This window comes from Eurosta solidaginis, chromosome 2 (genome assembly GCF_040869045.1).
Source record: "Eurosta solidaginis isolate ZX-2024a chromosome 2, ASM4086904v1, whole genome shotgun sequence".
Classification (NCBI taxonomy): domain Eukaryota; kingdom Metazoa; phylum Arthropoda; class Insecta; order Diptera; family Tephritidae; genus Eurosta; species Eurosta solidaginis.
This window is the reverse complement of record NC_090320.1, coordinates 191,979,505-192,007,453: the sequence shown is the minus strand read 5'-3', so window position 1 is coordinate 192,007,453 and position 27,949 is coordinate 191,979,505. Positions and strand designations below refer to the sequence as shown.

Here is a 27,949-nt window from a genome sequence, read left to right as displayed (position 1 = left end):
TCTCATAAGTACATATATCCTCAACTTAAGTATGAGGTAAGAATAATTTCAAAGGAGTGTTATGCCCCTAGAACCTACTAAAGGAGTTTGCATCACTGATTTCGCTTATTCTTGAGGACAATTTAAAAACATGTTCGCTTTGGGTCATCTTATTTGAATTAATTGTTCATTATTAATTTTTTCAAAAATGCAAAGTGAGCATATAAATTTATTATATAACTTTTCTTTTAGTGTTTTGTTTTAATAACTTGCTGAATTGGGTGATGCAAAGTCCGTGTTGACATCGAAAGTGCCTGTTATTTTAAATAACTTTTGAATAGTTATAAAGAGTTAAATTTCGCAATTAGTTTCTTATAACTGGCAGTGATGCGCATCCGTTGATACCACTTTCGACCATATCCGACCAATTTTCGACATGAACAATAAATGGCCTAAACAGTCTTAAACGAGTAGAAAATATAGTAACGCGCCGGACGCCGCGCCGATATTTTTGACATTCGGCGGCGGCGTGCGAAAAACGACCGAAATCGGCGGCGGCGGCGTATATCTCTACTACCAAGTACCCTAGTATACATATAAATTGGTTGTCATAAAAAGAAAATATTTTTCTCTGTATTAAATTTTTCATTTGAAATTTGGCTATGCTGAGAACGGGATCCGTAAAAAATTGCTTAAAACTTACTAAATCATCCAATCGGTACATTTTCATCTCACATAAAAAACGTAGCACAGTTCAGTTTATGTTAACTAAGTAAATAAAAACAAAATGATTGAAATACTTTCACTACCAAGACGGCCTAAATTGGATGTGGCGGGAGTACCAAATTTAACATTCAAATCAGGGCTGCCAATCAACAGCTTACCCGGTTGGGAGCTGATACCATTAAATTCGAAATTGCCTATGCTAAAATGTCCAGGAAATCAAGTAATTTTTTCGAAAAATAAAATTGGACAATCGGTAAGAATTGGTTTGGTAATAAATGTGAAAGTAAATTTTTTTAAAATTTCAAATTAGTTCAAACATTTGAAACAAGAGTTTGATCCCTCCGTACGGGAAAGCCTGCCAGAATATAATCCCTTACATGATTCCAATTTAAAAACATTTTATGCCAATGAACGCAATCTCAAGGTGAGAAATCAGCTCAATACTCCTATATTTAATTTTATTATATATGTACATACATATATATTTTTTTTTCACTTTTCAAGCGCTTACGTGAAAACGGCGAAATAACGCAGGACAATGACGTAATTTGCAATTTAAAGGATTTCAATGAATATCGTCAGCAACTGCATCGGACAAGACTTTACTACGTGATGCAGGAAATTAATAGACAAGTAAGTAACTGATAAATGTTACTTTAGAGTACAGGAGCAGAAGTCTTAGATATCATGCTTGTTAACAGACTGGCTGATGACGTGATTTCATCAAGCATAGAGAGCACCTTCGACATCACAGACTAAACAGTGTTAATCGTGCGCTTGAAATAAGAAAAAATCAGTGATCTAATATAAGAATGTCGCACAAGGATCGCCGAAACCACGACAAAATTATTACTCTAACCATATTTTTTTAAATGCAAACTTAACAGGCGGATTTACATAAGCGCTCGGACGGATATCAAGTGACAAACGCGGAAAGGCGTTATAAGAGTTGGGTGGGGATTATTTTAAGCTGGGAATGTCTTGTTGGGGATTTTCGTGGCACTACCGGGGCACCACACCATAGCGTTTTGGTTCAGTGGTTCGCACCACTTTGGCAAAACTTAATTAAGGCACACTTGCAGAACTCAGAGTTAACCTGACATGACTCATACATTTTTGACACATTTTTTAAACTAACTCTGAGCTAAAAACAAAATAACTTGCCTTTCTGCAATTGGGTGGTAAGTTAATGAGATATCTGTTGACCTTGGGGCTTAATTTGTTTTCACATATAAAATTAAATTGCCCACCTTTAGATCTAGTGGCGAAGAGCATAGTGTTAATAAATCCATCGAGACTCATTATGGTCATAGCAGTGGCGAGACTATACACGAATACTCCGGTGATTCCACACTAATAGATATGGCAGGATCTGCTGTTGTAGTTTCTTTCAGGCGGAAGTGGTAGCCGTGCCCAAAATTAGAAAACTGCAGCCGCATAAACTTTTGTATTGACTGCCCAGCAGCGATCAAGGCAATAATCTGGAATAACACAACAAAGTCGGGAAATAGTAAAAGCGTTTCCATTATAATGGGTCCCCAGTCATATGTGAATAGGAGCAAATGAAAAAGTGGGTGCAGAAGGAAAATAGTTGTATATGATTCAGCGAGCGGGAAATGCGTTGAACTGCGCTGCAAAGTGTCGAAGATTATGTGCAGGTCTCACGACTTCAGACAAATAAAGTAACTCTTATTACTAAAAATAGGGGACTGATGGGTATTCTGACTGGATACTGCTTTCTGGCGTCATATGATTTTAAATTAGGCCTCGCCAGCGATGGCAGTGTGTTCGTGCTCTACGCTCGTCACACTAAAAAATTAGATATTAGATCTAGAAGTAGCAATAGAAGTTGCCAATACAATACTTGGCGCGATAACCCCGAACAGATTTTAGACCGAATTTCTCTTCCAATTCGCGTTGTGGTCCTTTTGAATTTTTCATACACATTGGCGGCATGGGACCTACATGTTTTATGCCGACTCCGATAGTATTTTTTAAGCTATCGCAAATATCGACATTTTTACAGCTCTATGGTGGAGCTATGGGAAAACAAGGCAGAGGACCAGAGTTCGCACACACTTCCACCCATAAAAAAATTTTTAGAACTTAAGAATGGTGTATTTCTTACGAAGATATTACATATGTATAAATATTCAAATACTCAGAGAAAAACGTCGTTTTAACTCCAGCACCACCGGACTCAATTTAAGCCTTTCATGTTCTTGAAAAACGAACGGCCAGTTCTTAAAACAATAACCTTGTGCTTCAACTGACACCATTTTCTTGAAAAGAGAACTGATGATCTTAAAATATAAACAAATGTTCTATTGATGAGAACAATGTTCTTAAATTAAGTACAATCATTAAAACATATAAATTTATAAGGTGTAACATTATATCCATTTACATACGCTGTTATATGAACGAACCTAACTAGTAATATTCTTGATAAACTTAATTGTCGATCAGCTGTATTATTGCCAAAAAAATGTTTGTTATATAAATAAGAAAATGCCAAGATTAAGTGAAAAATCAAAACTAAAACGTTTTTACTAAGATATTCTTGTAAATGACTTGCTGATGTTGGAGATTTCTGATGAAAATGGCGGCTGTTATGTTTGCAAGGTTGTATTCCTTTAAATTTACCGCGTTTACACCATGAAATGTGCGCTTAACTTCATACAAAGTTTGGTAGTTCGTTTACGCACTAAATAAATTTATACGTTTACACACTTTATAAGGCATTTATAAGGTTAAATGAGCCCCCCTAATGTTCTTAAAGTAACTATAATTTGTGTGCACTACAATGTTAAATACAACATTAAGCACAAGCCAGCGGTTATGATGTTGCAGTTGCGATCGCGTGCCGCGAGTTCGATCACCGTCAAACTCTGAAAATTTTTAAATAAATTTTTTATCTTCTGTTTTTTTTTTTAACTTCAATTCGATTTTACATTCACATATGCACAGGTAATTCTCAAACTTGTTATGCAATTTTTTAAATATATATGCAGATTACATCTTCAAATAAGAAGAATTTCTCAATAAGAGAAATATATAAAAAATGCATATTATGCATTTTTTCTTAAACTTTTGGATTTCAATAATATTTTTTATTAATTAAAAAAGAGTTATTATTAATAAAAAAATAAATAAATGGGTACCTATTAAAAAAATTACCTTCCCACTCGCACCAATGGCCAAGCACAAACCGTTCTTGAATTGAGAACGAAAACTGTTAAATCGACCACAAATCGTTCTCGAAGCGTGAGAACGAAAACTCTTAAATCAAGCACAAATAGTGCTTGAAATGAGCACAGAAGGTCATAAAATACGAACGGTGTGCTTGGAAAAACTATTCTTAAAACAAGCCCATCGGTCACGAGTTAAGAAAAACCGTACTTAACAGACTTTTGTCAACGAATGTCCTTAATTTCATTTTTGTTTTTGTTTTTTTTTTTTTCAGGAAAATGAGCAGCACGATCGTATGCTAATTAGTAACGCCGAAGCGATTACAGCTCGTGATCATCACAATCTCGCTGCACGACAAAATAGTTTTACCGAAATACAGGGACGCAAACGCAAGCTGGAGAATATGAGGGCTGCACGTTTTCAGAAAATGTGGCAACGTACACAGGATAAATTTGCACGAAAGGCAGCTGCCGTTGAAATGGAAAAAGCATATCACGAATATCGAAAGCTTCTTAATCATATGAAAATGCAACGACACTTGGAAGCCGCCGCAGATTTGCAACGAAAACAATTAATCAAATTAAAAAAGTTATTCCAATTTAAACAGGATCGTCTACAGAAGAATTTACGCAATGTTGAAGAAGATCGCTCTAGGAAAAACGAAATAATACAAACTGGCTTCTGGGAGAAACGCTTGAAGGAACGTATATCTTATCAGGATAAGATGAAAATACTACTGGAATCAATGTCCACACAACGACAACAATTTATTGAGGTTTTTTGAAAATTAAGTTCTCACATAGACATTTATTGTAGGTGAAATCTATTTACGGAAAAAGACTTGGCACATGTCAAGGAATTTTGAAACACTATTGTGGTAGTCCGTAAATAGCTTCAACATAATTTCTTATATCAAACTTATTCCTCATTAGGATATTCCACTTCGTTGTGACAATTTTTCTTTTAACTTTCTGCTATCTATCTTTCCAATGGGTCTTTCATACCTTAGGTTCCTGGGAGGCAGGGCCTCTTCAATCAGATGTCTATTGGGATGCACAAGTTTTTGGAAAATGAACAGAAACTGTTCAGCACCTTATTACCCTCCTTTATAGAAAGTATTCTCGTCTTACTGTTTAGATGATGTTCTGGTGACCTAAGAAGAATCCCGTGGTAGCTCTGAGCGCGCTGTTCTGGCAGGCCTGTAGTTTCCTCCAGTGTGTTTTTTAGGCTGGCCGACCATATCGGAAACGCGCAGCGAGTGATGATTTTGTGGCGGCTTCGAATTTTAGGTACAATTGCGGCTGCATGCTCGCCAAATCGACCGTCACACCCAGTATTTTTGGATGTGGGATAGTCGGTAACGTAATGCGATCGACGTGGATGTCCAATATTGCCGACATTTGCCGATTCCACGTTGTGAATTAGGTCGCCGCGGGTTTGATCGGTGACACTGCCAAATTTCGCGAGGTAAAAAAACTGGTAAGACTAGCAAATCTCATCAATGGATGTGCCATTATCGTGCAGTCATTGAATGAGGTCACAGTTTTAACTCCTTGCGGGAAAGGGAGCTTCGATATGTAAAAATTAAACATAAATGGGGAAAGGACACCACTGTCTTGATGGCGTTTAGCGCGGTGGTGGTGCAATTCGGCCATTTTTCATTTTTAAGGGATGACGGAAGTGGACAGAGACAGATTGAAGACGAGCGCCAGGTATTTAAATCTCTCATATCCAATCCCATCCGGGCCTACTGCTTTTTTTTTTTTGTCGGACGTTGTGGAAGCGCACTGTTCTCAAGTGGCCCGATGAAACCAGGCTAATCCTGTTTTGTGTTTTTTTTTTTTTTTTTTAATTCATACATACTATTTTTGTTTTTTTTTTTTTGTTTTTTTTTTCGTATCCTAATTCTTATTGTGTTATTTATAATTTTTTTGTTACCGAGTCTTTGAGAGGCAGTGGCTTCTTAAGCGCCGAGATCTAAAACCGCTCAGCTAAAGAGAAACTCATCAGCTGAGAAATATAGATTCACAAAATACAATAGACTAAAATTATAAATATAATTTTTTAATTATTAAGAGAAGATAGAACCGTCTTTTTTATGGCAAAGAGCGAGTCCGAAACATCAATTATTCTCGAGTGAGAGTTATAATCTTCACACAAACATAAAAAAGGTTCGTGTAGTTGGAAATTGCTTCTGCATTGTTTAAGAATTATAGGTTTATAATGCCTTGAAACTCGGCATGGAACATTCAAGTTTACTTCGTTCAAAAGAAATGGGCTTGAAATCGATCCATTTAAAAGTCTAGCCATAAATAGTACACCTAGCATTTCTCTACGACTTGCAAGTTTAGGAAGATTTATTAGTTTAACCGATTAGTGTAAGGAAGAAGATTATACGGAGAGTCCCATTGAAGATTTCTTAAGGCGAAAATTAAAAACTGTTTTTGAATTGATTGTAGTCTATCCACATGAACTTGATAACGCGGATTCCAAATTATCGATCCATATTCTAATATCGGCCTCACCAATGATGTAAAAAGGGTTTTTGTAACGTAAGGATCACTAAACTCTTTTGCCCATCTTTTCACAAATGCTAAAACTCCTCTCGCTTTATTGACTGTGGCATTAATATGAGGGTTGAAACTAAGTTTGCAATTCATTGTACCTCCCAAGTCGACAAAAACATCAACGCTTTCCATAGTTTGGCCATTAATTGTGTAGGAAGCTGGCTGTATGATCCCACGTGAAAAACACATGGATTTACATTTTTCTATGTTGAGAGGCATAAAATACACCAAGTAACTAAACGATTTAAATCCGCCTGGAGTACAGAACGTTCTTCAACCGACGCGTATGACTTAAAAAGTTTTACGTCGTCGGCATACATTAAAATTTTAGAATATTTTATAGTTGTGGAAACATCGTTTATAAAGATCAAAAACAGAATAGGACCGAGATGGCTGCCCTGAGGCACACCGGAGGGAACATCGATGACATTCGAACAAATGTTTTTAAAAATGACTCTTTGAGTTCTACCGCAAAGCTAGGAGGAGATCCAGCGATTTAGGCCAGGTTAAAAACCAAGCAATTTGAGTTTATAAACAAGTAATGAGTGGCGTACTTTGTCGAATGCTTTGCTGAAATCAGTGTATATAACGTCGGTATGATGATTGTTTCTAAACCCATTAAAAACATGAGTTGTAAATTCAAGCAAATTGGTTGTGGTTGATTTGGCTCTACAAAAGCCATGCTGAGAACTATCTATCAATGTAGAAATCGAAAATGTAAGGTGATTAGTAACGACTGCTTCGAAAAGCTTAGGGATAGCGGAGAGCTTTGCTATTCCACGATAGTTTTCAATAGAAGACTTGCTTCCTTTTTTATGGAGTGGGATAAGAAAAGATTCCTTCAAAGCCGTCGGGAAAATGCCAAAAGAGAGGTTAAACAGATCAGTAAGGGGCTGGTAAATGTATTCCGCACATTTTTTAAGAAAACGTGTTGGGATCAAATCGGGACCGTATTTGAAGGATTCTTTTAGGGTCTTTAGATGTAGTAGAACATCTTCAGACAGCAAATGTGGGGCATATATTGAGTTACTAGAATGGAGCTCATACGGATAATTTGTAGGTGATGAATCAACCACAGCAGAGTAATTAGAGTGAAAGAATTGAGCGAAGAAGTTTGCAATCTCTTGATCGTCGCTGGAAATGCTATTTCTAAACTCCATGGCAGAAGGAAACCCGTTAGTTCTGCGTTTAGAATTTACGAAATCATAAAAAGACTCCGGGTGGCAAATAATGTTTCTTTTAATTTTACATATGTAAGCTTTATAAAACTTTTTTTAAGTTCAAAATACTTATGACGGAAAATAGCGTACTATACATAATGAGAATGTAAACCGGTTCTCTTATATAATTTGAATAAACGTGATTTCTTATTTTTTAAAGCTTTTAAATCTTTAGTAAACCAGGCTTGCACTGGTTCAATGTACGAGCATGTGCGTTTGGGCACATGTTTTTCAAATAAAGTATAAATGGTTTTATTAAAATGTAAAACGTTTTCCTCTACTACTTCATTGCTTATGATTTCGTAAGTTATCTCAAGAGAAGGATGGTAAACGTCTTCTGGCAAAACAAGAGGTTCATACCGATTTATAGAGAATTTAGATATGTCGTCAGCAAATGCTAAGTCTAAGAATTTTCCATACTTATTCGGAAAGAAGTTGATCTGATTAAGGCAAAGATCAGTAATTCCACCCAAAAAGTAATTGTTATGCATCTTGGATGATACGGGGACAATATTGTGATCAACGGTATTCCAAGATATATGTGGCAGGTTGAAGTCGCCCAAAACAATCATTGAGTCTCTGGGCTTTATCATCGAATTGACTGATTGTAACAGTGAAATATGGTGCATATACACTGATAGATCAGAAGACGGTGGAATATAGCAAACGGCTAAGTAAATATGACCCCGGCATAGTAAGATTCGGATGCATTTAAACTCGATGGAATCAACTTCGGCTAAATTAACATCTTCAGATGGAATTGAAGAATGTACAGCTAGCAAGACACCACCTCCGGTCCTATTTAAGCGATCATTTCTATAGGTCTGATACTCACCGCAAAAAATTTCGGAATTTAAAACATTGCGTTTCAGCCATGTTTCGGTAAAAGCAATAATATTATAGTTACAGTGAATGGTTTTCAAATATAAGTCAGTTAATTTAGTATTTAAGCCTCTAACGTTTTGATAGTAAATGCTTAAGCAAGATGTTAAATTAAGTTTTTTGGATCGGAACTTTGAGGAGGAATTTTCGCTACATTTTCAGTAATCTCAATAGTCTTATGCACAAATTCGCGAACAAAAGCCCCTGGCGGCCAAAATGCGCTGTAGTAGACATCAATTCTAAATGAAGAAATGTTTCTTTCGTAATTAAATTTAAATTTTCTTAAAGTCATGCCGTCAGCCTTAATTTTCGAAGTGACATAAGACTTGATATCCTCAACGGAAGTGTCTTTGTCAAAGCGAGATACAAAAATCGATTTTTTGAGCGGGACTACAACCAGCTTCTTAGCCGGTGCTTCTGAATAAGAAGTCACAGATTGAGAAGTTACAGTTTCAGAAGTTACAGTTTGAGACTCTAAGGTTTTTTCCGCGGCCTTAGAAGTGGATGGAACCACAGCTTGCGGATTAGGGGAAGCCAAGTCTATGAGCTCCACTTGTGGAAGATTAATGTTCTGAGCAGGATTAAAATTCAAAGCGTTAGGTGAGTCTTCAGAGTGTTTTTGTTTATTATCGCGGTTGTCTTTATTTCTATTTAAACAATGCGGTAATTCATCCAAACACTTTAAGGATTTGAACAAGCTATCGTATTGATTGAACTTTTCCGTGATTATGGAAAACTCTTTAGCAATTTCAGAAAACGCATTTCGTGTTTGTCTAAACAGTTTAAATAGGTCAACCTCAGTTGATCTGCATTTGATGCATGACCAACGTACTCCCTTCTCCCCATCATTGACATGTCAACAACTCTAGCCGTCAGTCCCGCGCACTTTCCATGGGCGAGCCCATCGTAAAGCCAGCAACAGACAAAACGTTCGGATTCGCTTTTTACCTGACAGTTTTTGAAAATGCAAGTCATTTTTTATAGAAAGGTGAAAATAGACTAGTATAAGAATATAGAAATGGTAGATATGTTTGTAAATTACAAAGAAAAAACAGTTGAAATATCACTGAGAATGAGAAATGTTATATATAAAGCAACTCTGAAAATTTGGGAGCTTAGCGGTAGCTAGCAGTTTTAGAGTCACTGTCACTTGACACTTAAAAAGCGACGCAAACAACTGCGAAGTAAATTGCGAGAAAAACAAAAAGTGTGCGCACAAAAACAATTGCAAAGTGAAAAGGTGCCAATCAAAAATGCAACAAAAACACAAATGCACAATGACTCGGCAAACACAAAATGAATAATAGGAATGTGATTAAAAACTTTAAAAATTCACAAAATCTTAACTTTTTAAAGCAAACCAATTGTATTAAAATGAACTCTAGGTTTTCGCACTTATTTTTGTCACAAACTAGTATTACAATTTAGATAAAAATGCAACTTCACAGCTATAATGACGTTTGCGTTATGATTTAGCATGTTCGATGGCTTCCTTAATCTCTTTGCGGTGATGGTTATAGGAGACGCGCTGTGTTTATGTTTGTGTGTGCGTCTGTTGGCTTCCCGTCTGGATTTGTCGACAGAGAAATGCGTCACGTATTGCGGGCTCTTAATCGCCGAAGACTATAGATATTTTTGCTTAGTCAGGTTTGAGAGGGCCTTTTCGGTTCCTTAGCATACACTGGCAGAGGTTAGAGCTCATTAGATGTTTCGCCCGTTTCGCCTGCTTGTTATTGTCCACAAGCTGTCTTCCGCGGAGCAGGTTTATGTCCCTGATTTAGAGGTCGCTAGAGTCTAGCTGTCTTACAAGTTCTCGTTCTCTTGCTAAGGCTGCGGCGTTGGAAAGTCTGTACGGATTTCGGGAATTTTTGCAGCGGGAACAAAGCGAGCTGACGCAGATTCAATGACCTGACGGAAAGAAAGTATTCTTAAGGAATATCAATCGAGATTGGGATGGTGCCAACTTTTTTAAATTGATGAAAGTGCCTTTCTATATCAGTTGACGCAGTTTTCAAGCCCTGCTCTTACGACGGAGATGACTGGCTAGCTATGGCAATTTCCCAACACAAGTGTGGGGGCGTCCCCCTTAATAACGCAGAACGCCGTATCCTCTTTTCGATCCGTCAACATCTCACCCCTATTATCTGATTGTAGATCATAATGACACAGATGTTGTTGTTGTTGTAGCAGTGCTTCGCCCCACCTAATAGACGCGACCGATCACAAATTGTCATCAATATCCTCTAACGGGAGTCCAAGGCAACTTGCTGTTTCAACAGGGGTGGACCATAATGAAAGGGGTGTTAGAGGCGTTGGTTCCAAATTACAATTAAAGAGATGGTTGGTGTCATGTGGGGACACATTGCAATCGGGGCATACATTTTTTATGTCGGGGTTGATTCTAGATAGGTAAGAGTTTAGCCTGTTACAGTATCCAGAACGAAGTTGAGCTAGAGTGACTCGCGTTTCCCTGGGGAGTATGCGTTCCTCTTCCGCAAGTTTTGGGCACTGTTCTTTGATTACTGGATTCACCGGGTAATTCCTGGAATAAAGGTCCGACCCCTGTTTGTGGAGTTCACTAAGGACCTGCTTGTGTTTTTTTGCTTCATACGGCTGAGTTCTCAGGTGCCGTATTTCCTCATAATGCTTACGGAGATGACTCCTTAAGCACCTAGGCGGTGTTGGCTCATCAATCAGATGTCTGTTGGGAAGCCCAGGTTTATGGGTATTCAACAGGATTTGTTTGGTTAACATCTCATTTCTCTCACTGATGGGAAGTATTCTCGCCTCATTATGTAGATGGTGTTCTGGGGACATAAGAAGACAGTCCGTGGCGGTTCTGAGAGCAGTATTTTGGCAGGCCTGTAGCTTCTTCCAGTGAGTAGTTTTTAGGCTTGGCGACCATATTATGGACGCGTAGCATGCAATCGGCTGGCCAATTGCTTTTTACGTAGTAATGAGCGTTTCTTTGTCTTTTCCCCAATTACTGCCAGCAAGGGATTTGAGGATTTTATTACGGCTCTGGATTTTCGGTACAATTGCGGCTGCATTCTCACCAAAATGTTGATCCTGATCAAACGTCTCACCCAAAGTGTAGGACAGTCGGTAGCGTAGTGCCATCGACGGGGATGTTCAAAATGGTCGACATTTGGGACGTCCATGTTGTAAATAACGTCGCGGAGGATTTAGTCGGTGATAATGCCAGGTTTAGCGAGGCGAAAAAACTGGAGAGATCAGGGAGGTAGCCGTTTATACTGTTGCAAAGCTCATCTGTGGGCCTGGGGCTGTGTCCATTATTGTGCAGTCATCGGCGTAGGAAACGATGGTAACTCTTTCTGGTGGCGAAGGTAGCTTAGATATGTAGAAATTAAACAAAAGTGGGGATAGAACACCACCCTGTGGCACTCCTAGTTTAATTCTTCTTTGTTTTGATGTTTCGTTTCTAAATTGCACCGATGCCTGCCGACCACCCAGATAATTTGCGGCCCACCTTTTAAGACATGGGGGAAGGGTACACCCTTCCAGGTCATGCGTTAACGTGCTATGGTTGACCGTATCAAAAGCTTCTGATAGATCTAGCGCAACGAGTACTGTTCTATGGTGGGGGTTTTGATTTAAACCGCATTTTATCTGGGTGCTAATGGAATTTAGCGCGGCGGTGGTGCTATGGAGTTTTCTGAAGTCATGCTGATGACAGGCTAGCTGCAAATTTGCTTAGAAGTAGAGGAGCAAAATGGCTTCAAGCATCTTGGCTACTGGCGATAGGAGAGATATCGGGCGATACGACTCTCCTATGTTACCCTAGCGGGTTAGGGGGTCAGAATATACCCGTGGTAGGTATGCCTGTCGTAAGAGGCGACTAAAATACCAGATTCAAGGGGCTGTGTAGCGCAACCCTTCAGGTTGCCAGCGCAATATACAGCTTCTCCAAACCCAATTGTCAACCTCACCTATCCGCGGCGAATCCTGTTTCACTAACAGACGAGGCTCTGGCGACCCCAAGCTCCTCATGGAACTTGGAGGTAGGGAGGGAGGGAATGACCTGAAGGTTTAATGTGGCCACATAAATCGTTCCCGAGATGGTCGGGCTAGCACCTTAATGGTGCTATGGCACCGGAGCGTACCGGATTTGTATCCCGCAAAGGACCATCACATCGATAACACTCCCCAAAGCCTTCGGGGAGCAACCTTATCGCTACAACAACAACAACAACAACATGAGTAATAAGCCCCCCATTTGCGAATTGACTAATTTAATTTGCTATTACTTGCAGGATCATCGCAAAAAGTATGCAGAGAAGTGGGTGCGTATTCAAGAGGAAATCAAAGAACGAGCACGGAAAATGAAAAAACAAAGCAAACTGCATTTGCAACGTAAGAAAAAACAAAAACATTTACAATCGACCTTACCTAAATCGGAAGATGGTATGGAATTCTGTGAAGTGCCAAATGAAAGTTTGGATCAACTTTTAGATCACAATCTTTGCGAGGCCCTAAATGCAGCAATTGATATGCAAAATGATCTTGTTTTACCAGTGAGCCCTGGCGAACCGATTTACAAGGCGGCAAAATTCATTATAACCCATATCATAAAGAAATTCGATAAAGATTTGAGTAATGATCCCAGAACATGTAAGGATGTGCGAGAACGAGTTGATCAATTCTTCGATGAAGCTAAACGATTTGTGCTTTTTGTAAGTATTTTTTAATTAGCTTTTAGCAGTACATTACTCATATCTAGGTTGTTAAAACATGTGTAGCTCAAGAATGGTTTGTAACTTTTCAAAAATATGCAAACAGCTCGCAAGCTCATAAGAGGGCATGGACCCCCAGCGGGTTAGGGGATCAGAATATACCCGCGGTAGATATGCCTGTCGTAAGAGGCGACTAAAATACCAGTTTGAAGGGGCTGTGTAGCGCAACCCTTCAGGTTGCCAGCACAATATATAGCTTCTCCAAACCCAATTGTCAACCTCACCTATCCGCCGCGAATCCTGTTTCACTAACAGACGAGGCTCTGGCGACCCCAAGCTCCTCATGGAACTTGGGGTGGGGAGGCAGGGGATGGCCTGAAGGTTTAATGTGGCCACATAAATCGTTCCCGATATGGTCGGGCTAGCAGTTTAATGGTGCTGTGGTACCCGAGCGTACCGGATCTGTATCCGGCAAAGGACCATCACATCGATAACACTCCCCAAAGCCTTCGAGGAGCAACCTTATCGCTACAACAACAAAAACAACAGGGCATGGCTTCTAGGTTCACATAGGCTAGGGTTGCTACATGGCTTTGTTACCGAGCCGGTTGGGACTCGAATTCTTTAACTTTTTTAACATTTATCAATTATGCGCTGAACAATCTTTCAACGGTTTTTGGGGAGAGTTATCGATGCTGACAGCCCTTTTCTGGACACAAATGCGGTACGCGCTGGCAACAAATACCATTACGGTACCAGCCCGACCATCTCGAGAACGATTTAATATGGGCACATTGAACTTTCTTGGCCATAACGAGCCCTCAAGTTTCATGAGGAACGTGGGGTCGCCAGAGCCTCTCCTGCTAAATATGCGTATGATAAGATTCATATTTGTGACAGGATTCCCCTGTTGGGACGTTTGACGCAAATATTTGACGTTCACGTCTATGGCACACCGCCTGCGTCTGTCAGTCACGCAAAGATAGTACGGATAACGTTCTATAACAATCTTGCCTTCAAGGCATATGCCTCGGTTTTATATATGAGTGTTTATTTAATTAATGAAATAAGTTAATTGTTACATTTTAAAGTTAATGCGTCAAAGTATGTTAATTGAAAGATAAACAAGTAAGGAAGGCTAAGTTCGGGTGTAACCGAACATTACATACTCAGTTGAGAGCTATGGAGACAAAATAAGGAAAATCACCATGTAGGAAAATGAACCTAGGGTAACCCTGGAATGTGGTTGTATGACATGTGTATCAAATGGAAGGTATTAAAGAGTATTTTAAGAGAGAGTAGGCCATAGTTCTATGGATGGACGCCATTTAGGGATATCGCCATAAAGGTGGACCAGGGGTGACTCTAGAATATGTTTGTACGATATGGGTATCAAATGAAAGCTGTTAATGAGTATTTTGAAAAGGAGTGATCCTTAGTTCCATAGGTGGACGCCGTTTCGAGATATCGCCATAAAGGTGGAACAGGGGTGTCTCTAGTTGTACGATATGGGAATCAAATGAAAGGTGTTACTGAGCATTTTAAGAGGGAGTGGGCATTAGGTCTATAGGTGGACGCCTTTTCGAAATGTCGCCATTAGGGTGGGCCAGGGGTGACTCTAGAATGTGTTTGTATGATATGGGTATCAAATGAAAGATGGTAATGAGTATTTTAAAAGGGAGTAATCCTTAGTTCTATAGGTGGACGCCTTTTCGAGATATCGCCATAAAGGTGGACCAAGGGTGACTCTAGAATGTTTGTACGATATGGGTATCAAACGAAAGGTGTTACTGAGCATTTTAAGAGGGAGTGGGCATGAGGTCTATAGGTGGACGCCTTTTCGAGATATCGTCATTAGGGTGGGCCAGGGGTGACTCTAGAATGTGTTTGTACGATATGGGTATCAAACGAAAGGTGTTACTGAGCATTTTAAGAGGGAGTGGGCATTAGGTATATAGGTGGACGCCTTTTCGAGATATCGCCATTAGGGTGGGCCAGGGGTGACTCTAGAATGTTTTTGTACGATATGGGTATCAAATGAAAGGTGGTAATGAGTATTTTAAAAGGGAGTAATCCTTAGTTCTATAGGTGGACGCCTTTTCGAGATATCGCCATAAAGGTGGACCAAGGGTGACTCTAGAATGTTTGTACGATATGGGTATCAAACGAAAGGTGTTACTGAGCATTTTAAGAGGGAGTGGGCATTAGGTCTATAGGTGGACGCCTTTTCGAGATATCGCCATTAGGGTGGGCCAGGGGTGACTCTAGAATGTTTGTACGATATGGGTATCAAACGAAAGGTGTTACTGAGCATTTTAAGAGGGAGTGGGCATTAGGTCTATAGGTGGACGGCTTTTCGAGATATCGCCTTTAGGGTGGGCCAGGGGTGACTCTAGAATGTTTGTACGATATGGGTATCAAACGAAATGTGTTACTGAGCATTTTAAGAGGGAGTGGACATTAGGTCTATAGGTGGACGCCTTTTCGAGATATCGCCATTAGGGTGGGCCAGGGGTGACTCTAGAATGTTTGTACGATATGGGTATCAAACGAAAGGTGTTACTGAGCATTTTAAGAGGGAGTGGGCATTAGGTCTATAGGTGGACGCCTTTTCGAGATATCGCCATTAGGGTGGGCCAGGGTGACTAGAATGTGTTTGTACGATATGGGTATCAAATGAAAGGTGGTAATGAGTATTTTAAAAGGGAGTAATCCTTAGTTCTATAGGTGGACGACTTTTCGAGATATCGCCATAAAGGTGGACCAAGGGTGACTCTAGAATGTTTGTACGATATGGGTATCAAACGAAAGGTGTTACTGAGCATTTTAAGAGGGAGTGGGCATTAGGTCTATAGGTGGACGCCTTTTCGAGATATCGCCATTAGGGTGGGCCAGGGGTGACTCTAGAATGTTTGTACGATATGGGTATCAAACGAAATGTGTTACTGAGCATTTTAAGAGGGAGTGGACATTAGGTCTATAGGTGGACGCCTTTTCGAGATATCGCCATTAGGGTGGGCCAGGGGTGACTAGAATGTTTGTACGATATGGGTATCAAACGAAAGGTTTTACTGAGCATTTTAAGAGGGAGTGGGCATTAGGTCTATAGGTGGACGCCTTTTCGAGATATCGCCATTAGGGTGGGCCAGGGTGACTCTAGAATGTGTTTGTACGATATGGGTATCAAATGAAAGGTGGTAATGAGTATTTTAAAAGGGAGTAATCCTTAGTTCTATAGGTGGACGACTTTTCGAGATATCGCCATAAAGGTGGACCAAGGGTGACTCTAGAATGTTTGTACGATATGGGTATCAAACGAAAGGTGTTACTGAGCATTTTAAGAGGGAGTGGGCATTAGGTCTATAGGTGGACGCCTTTTCGAGATATCGCCATTAGGGTGGGCCAGGGGTGACTCTAGAATGTTTGTACGATATGGGTATCAAACGAAAGGTGTTACTGAGCATTTTAAGAGGGAGTGGACATTAGGTCTATAGGTGGACACCTTTTCGAGATATCGCCATTAGGATGGGCCAGGGGTGACTCTAGAATGTTTGTACGATATGGGTATCAAACGAAAGATGTTACTGAGCATTTTAAGAGGGAGTGGGCATTAGGTCTATAGGTGGACGCCTTTTCGAGATATCGCCATTAGGGTGGGCCAGGGTGACTCTAGAATGTATTTGTACGATATGGATATCAAATTAAAAGTATTAGTGAGGGTTTTAAAAGCGACTGGCCCTTAGATGTATATGTGAAGGCGTTCTCGCGATATCGACCAAAATGTGGACCAGGTGATCCAGAAAATCATCTGTCGGGTACTGCTAATTTATTTATATATGCAATACCACTAACAGTATTCCTGCCAAGATTCCAAGGGCTGTTGATTTCGCCTTGTAGAACTTTTTCGTTTTCTTCTACTTAATATGGTAGGTGTCACACCCATTTTACAAAGTTTTTTCCAAAGTTATATTTTGCGTCAATAAACCAATCCAGTTACCATGTTTCATCCCTTTTTTCGTAGTTGGTATAGAATTATGGCATTTTTTTTCATTTTTCGTAATTTTCGATATCGATAAAGTGGGCGTGGTTATGGTCGGATTTCGGCCATTTTTTATACCAAGATAAAGTGAGTTCAGATAAGTATGTGGGCTAAGTTTAGTAAAGATATATCGGTTTTTGCTCAAGTTATTGTGTTAACGGCCGAGCGGAAGGACAGACGGTGGACTGTGTATAAAAACTGGGCGTGGCTTCCACCGATTTCGCCCATTTTCACAGAGAACAGTTACCGTCACAGAATCTATGCTTCTATCAAATGTGAGAAGGATTGGTAAATTTTTGTTCGACTTATAGCATTAAAAGTATTCTAGACAAACTAAATGAAAATGGGCGGAGCCACGCCCATTTTCTTTTATTTTTGTATTTTGTTGCATCATATCATTACTGGAGTTGAATTTTGACTTAATTTACTTATATACAGTAAAGATATTAAATTTTTTGTTAAAATTTGAATTTAAAAATTTTTTTTTTAAAAAGTGGGCGTGTTCTTCATCCAATTTTGCTAATTTTTATTTAGCACATATATAGTAATAGTAGTAACGTTCCCGCCAAATTTCATCATGATATCTTCAACGACTGCCAAATTACAGCTTGCAAAACTTTTAAATTACCTTCTTGTAAAAGTGGGCGGTGCCACGCCCATTGTCCAAAATCTTACTAATTTTCTATTCTGCGTCATAACGTCAACCCATCTACCAAGTTTCATCGCTTCAACCACCTTTGGCAATGAATTATCGCATTTTTTCGGTTTTTCGAAATTTTCGATATCGAAAAAGTGGGCGTGGTTATAGTCCGATATCGTTCATTTTAAATAGCGATCTGAGATAAGTGCTCAGGAACCTACATACCAAATTTCATCAAGATACCTCAAAATTTACTCAAATTATCGTGTTAACGGACGGACGGACGGACGGACATGGCTCAATCAAATTTTTTTTCGATCCTGATTATTTTGATATATGGAAGTCTATATCTATCTCGATTCCTTTATATATGTACAACCAACCGTTATCCAATCAAACTTAATATACTCTGTGAGCTCTGCTCAACTGAGTATAAAAAGTAATAAAAAAGAAGATAAAGAATGTTATGGCAACACAGTTGCCAGATTTATATATAAATAATTTATTGTCGTGGCGCTACCATCTCGTTTCATACATAACATTTTTCCCTCCTCTGTAAGGGCTAAGGTGAGTATCCGACAGGTGCCCTTCTCTGTCTGGTTGATCGCCGTGGAATTTGAGGTATCCTACTTGTTTCGGGTGTTGTATGCGGTGTCGATGTAGGATTTTGTCCTATTGTACTATTGGCCGAAGCAAAGCCTTCAAAATATTCCGATCCGCAAGATTAATTTTGCGCCGTTTCAGTGACCACAGGTTGCGTTATTGCTTCAGTGCTATCTACTTCAGCTGATGCCTCGGTTTCATTAGCGTTGTCTTCGGTTTACAGCCTTGTAATAATCAACTTCCCGATCTGTTTTATCAGGTCCAACCGGGACTTTGCGTATTTGGTCCACATGCCGTTTTACACTTTTCCCATTGAAGAGTATTTCATAGTGCAGAGCACTTAGACGTGCGTTTATGGTTCCCCTGAGCCACTTACAAATTCGTGGATTTCCAGACAAAAAGTAAACATTTTGATTTGGTTCAAACTCTCTAATAGTTTTCTTGGACTTTACGTATTGCTTCTCTTCTACCTTCTTTCAAATTTCCTCTGGTCGTATCAGATTCAACCTTGTGCGCAACTGTCGCCCCATAAATAGTAGTGCTGTGGTTTTTCCTAAAAACAGTTGTAACTCTTCGAAAGTCGTTGGCTTGGGAGCGTTTAGTACCGCTTCAATGTGCTTTTTGGATTTATGTACGCCCTGTTCGTCGATGCGGTGGCCAAGGAACACTACCGATGGTATCGCAAAGACACACTTTGACTTGTTCAAATGCAAACCATGTGATTTAATGCGGTTTAGTGTCGTTTCCAAACTATCAGTAGCTGCTCGAAGTTTCCAGCAAACACCAAGATATCATTAAAAAAATTTAAAACATTTGGGACTCCCTGTAACACAGTCTCCATTTTTCTTTGCCAGATAGCTGGAATATTTCCTGCTCCATATACCGCACGAGTAGGTCGTATTAACCCATGCGTCACTGTATTTAATGTCAATAGATGCGCAAACTCATCGTCAATTGTTAAATGCGTATATGCATCTGTTATATCTAAGTGACAAAATATTGTAGCATTTTTCATTTTATTACACAAATCTTCTGCTTTTGGAATCGGGTGTTCGTCGATGATCATTTTTGGATTGACAGTGGCTTATAATTACCGGTAGTGCGAATACCCCCGTTCTTTTTTGCTACTACGTGTGTTGTTGAGGCCCATTCTGAATGCTCCACTCTCTTGTAAAAACCTGACTGAATTTTACGATCTATTTCCTGGGCATACTCCTCTCTCAGCGCCATCGGTACATCGCGCGCTCGCGCGAAAACTGGTGTTGCTCCAGCTTTGAGCTTTACTTTTGCAGGTGGCCCACTGTTGTTGTTGTTGTAGCAATGCTCGCCCCACCTAATAGCCGCGACCGATCACAATTTGTCATCAATATCCTCTAACGGGAGTCCAAGGAAACATGCCGTTTCAACAGGGATGGACCATAAGGAAAGGGGTGTTAGAGGCGTTGGTTCCACATTACAATTAAAGAGATGGGTGGTGTCATGTGGGAACACATTGCAAGCGGGGCATATATTTTGTATGTCGGGGTTGAATCTGGATAGGTAAGAGTTTAACCTGTTACAGTGCCAAGATCAAAGTTGAGCTAGAGTGACTCGTGTTTCCCTGGGGAGTGTGCGTTCCTCTTCCGCAAGTTTTGGGTACTGTTCTTTGAGTACTGGATTCACCGGGCAATTCCCGGCATAAAGGTCCGACGCCTGTTTATGGAGTTCTCTGAGGACCTCCTTGTGTTTTTTGGCTTCATAAGGCTGAGTTCTCAGGTGCCGTATTTCCTCATACTCCTTACGGAGCTGACTCCTAATGCCCCTGGGCGGTGTTGGCTCATCATTCAGATGCCTGTTGGGATGCCCAGGTTTCTGGGTATTCAACAGGAACTGTTTGGTTAGCATCTCATTTCTCTTCATGATGGGAGTATTCTCGTCTAATTATGTAGATGGTGTTTTGGGGACATAAGAAGACAGCCCGTGGCAATTCTGAGAGCAGTATTTTGGCAGGCCTGTAGCTTCTTCCAGTGAGTAGTTTTTAGGCTTGGCGACCATATAGGGGACGCGTAGCATGCAATCGGCTGGCCAATTTCTTTGTAAGTAGTAATGAGCGTTTCTTTATCTTTTCCCCAATTATTACGGCTCTGGATTTTCGGTACAATTGCGGCTGCATGCTCACCAAAATTTAGATCCTGATCAAACGTCACACCCAAGATTTTGGGGTGTAGGACAGTCGGTAGCGTAGTGCCATCGACGTGGATGTTGAAAATGGTCGACATTTGGGACGTCCATGTTGTAAATAAGGTCGCGGATGATTTAGTCGGTGATAATGCCAAGTTTCGCGAGGCGAAAAAATGGAGAGATCAGGGAGGTAGCCGTTTATTCTCTTGCAAAGCTCATCGACCTGTGGGCCCGATACTGTGACCATTATTGTGCAGTCATCGGCGTAAGAAACGATATTAACTCCTTCTGGTGGCAAAGGTAGTTTTGATATGTAGAAGTTAAACAAAAGTGGGGATAGGACACCACCCTGTGGCACCCCTTGCTTAATTCTTCTTGGTTTTGATGTTTCGTTTCTGAATTGCACCGATGCCTGCCGACCACCCAGATAATTTGCGGTCCACCTTTTAAGACATGGGGTAAGGGTAGACCCTTCCAGGTCTTGCAGTAACGTGCCATGGTTGACCGTAGCAAAAGCTTTTGATAGGTCTAGCGCAACGAGTACTGTTCTATGGTGGGGTTTTGATTTAAACCGCAATTTATCTGGGTGCTAATGGAATTTAGCGCGGTGGTGGTGCTATCGAGTTTTCTAAAGCCATGCTGATGACAGACTAGCTGCAAATTTGTTTTGAAGTAGGGGGTAAAATGGCTTCAAGCGTGTTGGCTACTGGCGATAGGAGATATCGGGCGATATGACTCTCCTATGTTAGCTGGTTTCTCAGGTTTTCACAGCGGGACCACCTTGGCCATTTTCTATATTTGGGGAATAACAAAGGTGGAAAGAGGCAGGTTGAAGACATGTGGTAAACATTGGAAACCCTTTTTCCCTAGGCTTTAAGCATCGGCATGGCTATGCCGTCTGAGCCCACTGCCTTGGATGGTTTAGCATGACCGATGGCATCCTCAACTTCTTTGGCAGTGATGGTAATTGGTAACGCGCTGAATTTGTGTTTACGTGTCTGTTGGGCCTCCGTCTATCTTTTTCGACCGTAGAATGAATTATATATTGTCGGCAGAAAGCGCTCGCGCATTTTTTCGCATCCGACAGCACTTTATTGCCAAAGGCGATGGAAATTGATGTATATTAGAACGATTTTCCGTCATCCCTTGTCAAATTTGGTTTTGAGACAAACCGGTTTCGGCGTTGTGCCATCATCAGTGTCGATTTTCGTTCTGATCTGTTGTTGTCGTTTGTCCTGTATTTATAGTTCGTAGGTATATGAGCAGGTATTGCCAAATTGATGCTTGTGTATATTTACTTATGTGTATGTGCTGTGTGTTCATTCAGAACCGAGGGTGGTTTACTAATCGATTTGTGTAGCTGACTGGGGTAGGTAGAAATCTGTGGTTTTAGTCGTTTGACCTTCTTTGTCGGTTTTTTGTTTTGGTGTGTTAATTGTTTTGTTTATTTGTTGCTGTGTGTTTGTCTGTTGTACCTGTGGGATTAAGTTGTTTCCTGTAAACAAGTTTTAAAGGCTCGAATAATGTGTCAGAAATTGTGTTTATCTGTTCGTTTATTATTCTACCGTCGAATGTTTCCTGTTTGTAGATTTCCATGTTTTCGAGTACGTTGAGACGTCGGCCCTTTTCCTGTATGTGAAGAACCCTAACTGTTTTATTGATGTTTGCTGGGGAACATTCATTCTCGACCATGTGATTCGCGAAGTTAGACTCGGGTATAATGTTTGGATTCCGTATTTTTTTGTTGTAATCTCTAATATGTTCTCTGAACCTCGTTCTTATTTGCCGTCCTGTTTGTCCTATGTAACTATGCTGGCATCCGCAGGTAAGCTTGTATACGCCGTGGCGGCTAAACGAATCCTCTGAGTTAATGTTAGTTCTTAGTTTTCGCCCTAGATTGTTCGATGTTTTGAATGCTGTGTTAATGTTGTATTGCGATGGAAATTGTGATTGTGCTTAGACGGATTCGATATGGATTTTACGGTGGACCAAAGCTTACCTACACCGACAGAGAGGTTACAGCCGCTTAGGTGCTCCTCCCATTTCGCCCTCTTGTGTTCATCCACAAGCAATCTGATGCATTGGTTTATATCCCTTATTTGGGGGTCGCTGGGATCGAGCTGTCTTATAAGGTCACGTTCCCTCGCTAAATTTGCGGCCTCCGCTGGAAAGTGAGGCCGAATTTCGGGAATTCTACCGGCGGGAATGAAGCGAGCCGAGGCTGATTCGATGACCTTGCGGAAAGCACGCTCTCCTTGGCGAGCATCAGTCGGGATCGTTTCTTCTATTTGATCCGCCAACATCTCACCCCTACTGTCTGTCTGCAAGTTTGAATGCCATAGATCGTGGTGGGCATTGAAATCGCCTAAAATAATGCCATTATTTCCAGTGAGTAAGGCCCTGATGTTTGGGCGATATCCACTGGGGCAACAGGTGGCAGGAGGGATATAGATGTTTATGATTTCTAGGTATGCATCGCCTGACCGGACAGATAAGCCTTGACGTTTTAAGACACTGTCCCTGCGGCCGATGTCGGGAACAAATATATGATATTGCACTGAGTGGTGTAAGATAAACGCGAGGCCGCCTCCATTTCCGCTCTCGCGATCTTTTCTGTGGACATTATATCCAGAACAGGTCTGCAGAGCAGATCTTGAAATGATTCATGGAATCGACTATCTCCGTGATCTTCTCAGTTAATCCATTACAGTTTAACTGCAGAATTCTGAAGTGTAGCCTTTTATACAATCCTTTTGTGGGTGCTATTGTATCAATAGAAATTGTTGGATTGTGTAGGCAGCTTACTGACCACCAGAACTTATCAGTCCGATATGAGGTTGATTGTTATTACTTGCTCTTCTAAGATTTAGCATTTGCGAGGATTTAGTCAGGGTATACTGCTTATAGATTGTGGTATGAACAGGATATTTCAGTCGATTAATCCGTAAGGTTGGATTACTTTCTCCTTGCTAAAACCATACCATATTCATTTTTATTTTAGAGATCCTCTCAAATTATCGCTTGTATACGTGAACAAGTAGAAACGAACCAAGGTACGAATGGCCAACGACCAACCATTGTATCCTTTAGTCGTTTACCATTGACCATAGGGGAATCAAGCTATGCTATACATCCAATGGTGGATATCAAGGCAGTGGGAACACGAACACCAACGCCAGTGGTAAAATTGAAAAGCCTGTTTTATTACAGCTACATTTTGTTTATATGTATGTAAATTGTGTTGTTCTTTTAGGGTTCCCTGGCTTCAATCAAAGTCAACTCGGATGAGCACATTTTTAAGAACACGCCGAATTTGTGTCGAAACGAGTTAATTTTCATCGAACATTATATTATTAAATTTAAACGAGAGCTGATTATTGGTGTCGGCAAGCGTGTATTTTCTGCCATTGATTGCCATTTCTCCAAGAAAATCATGGATGTACGACCGGAGTTGCTTAGTAAGTGATATATGACAATTTTTATGGCAACAGAAACATCCAAACATTCACTTCATTTCATTACAGATTTGAATCGCAATTTCTTGACGTGTCAAATGACCAAAGCCATACTTAGCTATGGTGTAAACAAATTAAATTATGATGCTAGTATTAAGCTGTGTATTAGCGCTTTGGCCAGTGAAATAATATGGTCCCTACAGAAGCATCTTTTGAAACCCGAACGCGATCCGCGTGGTATTGTGCCTTCGCAGCGCTGTGATGATAGCGCTTTGCCACATATGCGTCTCTGTCTGTATTGCCACAAAGAAGTATGACCAAGCATTGAAGATGCAATTAAGCGAGGACATCGTAGCGCATTACGTCGTGCATTTGTTTTTATAAGCATTTGGTAAACACTGTTTAATTCATTCTTGTATGTAATACAAATTCAGGTTAGGCATAATCAATTTGTATAATTAAATGAGAAAACTTGTAATTCATATATAAATCCATTCGAGATTTTTTTAACTTACCTGTAAATTAATTAGATAATGGTAGAGGCAATAATATTATCTAAATGCACAAAACTAAATCAAAACAAAACACATTGTTTTTACATTTGCCATAGAGCTGGAAAATCGAGCGATAGTAGATCTGTAGTATCGATAGTTTATAATTTTAAACACAATCGATAATTGGGTAACTGTAACGTGGTAACGGAAACAAAAATTAGTTTTCTGAGAAAAGATATTTGCAAAAGAAACTAAAAACTTTCAAAAAAAAAATTTTGGAGATAATTATTATGCGTGGATATAGTTTTGATCTCAAAGCCAGTGTTGGACCCACCCAAGATATTTTTTTTTAATCGGGGCCGAAGGCCGCCAATACAGAAAGGTGTTCCGCAAAAAGTATGACTCACACCCACCATTTCGGAGCGGTCCGGGGTAATTTTTCTTTTTTTAGAAATATCTTTTGACAAATAAAATTTTTAATTTCCTGGTCTTGGGTCCAAAGCGAGTCTTTTGATATTTTCCCGATGTTTTTGGAGGAGTTTTAGCAGTTGTAGGCTAAAGTAAAGAACTACCAAAAAAAGACCAAGAAAGTCACACTGATCGGTCGCACCTGTTGGATGGGGGCAAGGACTGTTCCGATAACAACAGCAAACAAGAAAGTCGATGGAGATATCCAAAAACCCGTTCCGGCTCCGGCACCATTAATCCGAAATGGGAATTAAAAAAATCCTAGCCCTTGGACCAACTTGCGGGTTTGTTATGGTTACGCATTTACAAGGGAAGCAGTAAGGAAGGCGGTCGGCATGATGTAGTGGTGCACAGTGGCTAGTCATTGTCGGCTGGGGCGGATCCTTGCCAACCTTACTGTTCCTGCGCCATAAACAGAAAAAAGTTCCTATCAAACTAGCAGCTGTCAAATTTAAAATACACTGACAGAAGCGCAGAGACGACTCAAAACGCTTATAATTCAAAATAAAACAACATCCGGCCGAACCGGATATCACGGGCAGACCGTTAACATTCAAAATCTAAATTCAAAAAAAAACTGACGCAAAAAAAATTACCGAACCGGACACGGCCGGTTACTAAAGCTGAAATTCAAAAGAACAAAAAAAAAAGCTGAAAAGTAAAATAAAGGGAAAAGGGCTGAATATATAGAGAGGCGCCGCGGGTGGTGTTGCGACGCCCGGTGCTATGCCCCACCCTCAAAATCCATGGCCACCGACGCACCTAATCTTTCGGTGGCCCTTACCTGGTTTACCCTATGCCTTCTAAATCATTGGCGACGCCAGCATTCCCATATTATTAACAACTTTTATTCAAAATTCATTATTCTACTAACATAACTTTCTCCTTTTTTTTCTCTTACTCCTTACTGCAAGGGTTTTGAATATATTTAAGCTTATAAATAATTTTTTTTTTTTTAATTTATAGCAATCAAAAAGGCTATATATGTAATAAAATAAAAATATACTATCTATGTAATAAAAAAAATCTTTTTTTTCAGAAATTTGGATAAATGCCCTTTTCTCTTTTTTTTTGTTTTACAAATCTATCTTAGGGCTGTACAGTTTGGATACAACTTCTGATAATTGGGGCCCCCTTACAAAATTAATAGTTGTTGTATTAAACTTACTTTGAGTTTAACTGAACATCATTTCGGTATTACACATAGTATAATGACAGTAATATGTACTATGCACTAAGAAATTAGTTATAAACGCAACTAGGAATAAACTTGGGGTAAATCCTACCCCTCAAACAATATTGTTTCACAAGCTCAAGTAAAACGTAAGCTTTTAGATTCATGGAAAAATTACCGAAGTCATTCACCTGTTCAGGTAAAACATGAACCCTTTAAACTTATAGTACAATTAATGAAATTGTTTTACTTGCTCAGTTGAAACGTTAACTATTTTACATGTAACAGTCAGGGTTGGTATTGTTTCGGGTTTAGTTCGACTCAGTCACCAAAAAATGTATACAACAAAAAGTTTTGTTTTGATAACGCAAGCTAACCCGCATTACTTGTTATTTGCGTCTCTCAATATAGAGTTAATGCATTTTACTGATAATGCAACTGAACCTGAATTACCAATAAAACTTTATTCCTTACCGAAACAATATCAACACTTTTGCTCACTCCAAAATCATATTCGCCACGATGGCATCAATAAAAAAAAATGTAATAGTAAAATTCTACCACAACGCAAAGCAAATTTTAATACCTGAAACACCTTTTTCTTTGTTTCACAGGCAGTATAAATTGCACACCTATGACCATTAAAATATGCTTTGTTTGTGTTGGTTAAAATTTCTTTTCAGTATGCAACAACTTGAACGTACAATAAGAATTGCTTCTTTTCTTTTTAACTTTTCATTTCCTCCGGTCATTTTGCATATTGCATTAGTATTCACATTTGCTTTGATTCTACAATAGGGTGATAGCCCTAAATTTGAGTATGGTGGTACGTTAACATTACATAATGTTGCGGAGTCAAAATTATAATTTTAAAAGATAGGGTTAAGGCTACAAATACATAACTTTAGTTCAGTAGTGGAACGAACTCACCGCTTTAACCGCTGATGTTCGTTATCGCAATTGGAATGCCCGCAGGCCTATATTCGCTGTCCTGTGATTGTCATTGTAGCAGGTTTATTGTAGCCCAATCTGGTCGTAGTTGGTAAGGGTTGCGCTAGTAGTGTTATTGCCGGTATGGACGCAGTTAATAAAGATGCGCTAGTAGTGTTATTGCCGGTATGAGCGCGGCTAGTAAGGATGCGGCTGGTATTATTGCCGGTATGAGCGCAGTTAATAAAGGTGCGCTAGTCTTGGGGTCGGTGGAACCGCCTGTTTTTGGTGTTAACCTTAATGGCCTCAAACCTATGTACGTGGCCCCGCTACGTGCGTTGCAACTGGTGTGGCGGTACGTCTGATGGTTGTTGCGCTCGTGGTTGCGCTTATGAAGGAGTTGGGGGAGGTACTACCGATGGTGATGCCCGTGGTAATAGTAGGCACCGTTGGTGGTCGCTGGCGCGGTGGTCCGAGGTAAACAAAAGACCCAGGTGGCGATAAAGCTTCGTGCTGGCCTTTACGCCGGTGGTAGTGTCCTCCTAGGTTAAGATATATTACCACCCAATTCCCCCTTTTTTTATTTCTGCGCAGCATACAATTGCCACTTGAACATGCCTAATGGTTGATAGGTTAAAATGCAGATCTAATTCTGGCGTTGTTTCATTGATGGGAAAATGTTCACGTTGTAAGTCCCAATAATCATTTAAAAACACCATCGGTGAA

The 27,949-nt window shown here is 40.0% G+C and overlaps 2 protein-coding genes across 3 annotated transcripts in view; one reads left to right on the top strand and one right to left on the bottom strand.

Annotated features, from left to right (window-relative positions):
* The window catches only part of LOC137240428 (tRNA-dihydrouridine(16/17) synthase [NAD(P)(+)]-like), a 201,453-nt gene extending 176,690 nt beyond the window's left edge, over positions 1-24,763 (bottom strand). For both annotated transcript variants that reach the window (XM_067766681.1, XM_067766683.1), the window contains exon 1: positions 24,673-24,763. The gene's annotated coding sequence lies outside the window, so the exon portion shown is untranslated. The remainder of the gene's footprint in view (positions 1-24,672) is intronic.
* Positions 668-24,725, top strand: LOC137240429 (uncharacterized). The gene is made up of 8 exons (XM_067766684.1): positions 668-958; positions 1,016-1,129; positions 1,210-1,338; positions 4,172-4,672; positions 12,841-13,260; positions 23,704-23,883; positions 23,956-24,160; positions 24,227-24,725. The coding sequence occupies exons 1-8, from the start codon at positions 767-769 to the stop codon at positions 24,472-24,474; spliced, it is 1,989 nt and encodes a 662-aa protein (XP_067622785.1). The 5' UTR covers positions 668-766; the 3' UTR covers positions 24,475-24,725.
* Positions 24,764-27,949: the final 3,186 nt, after the last annotated feature.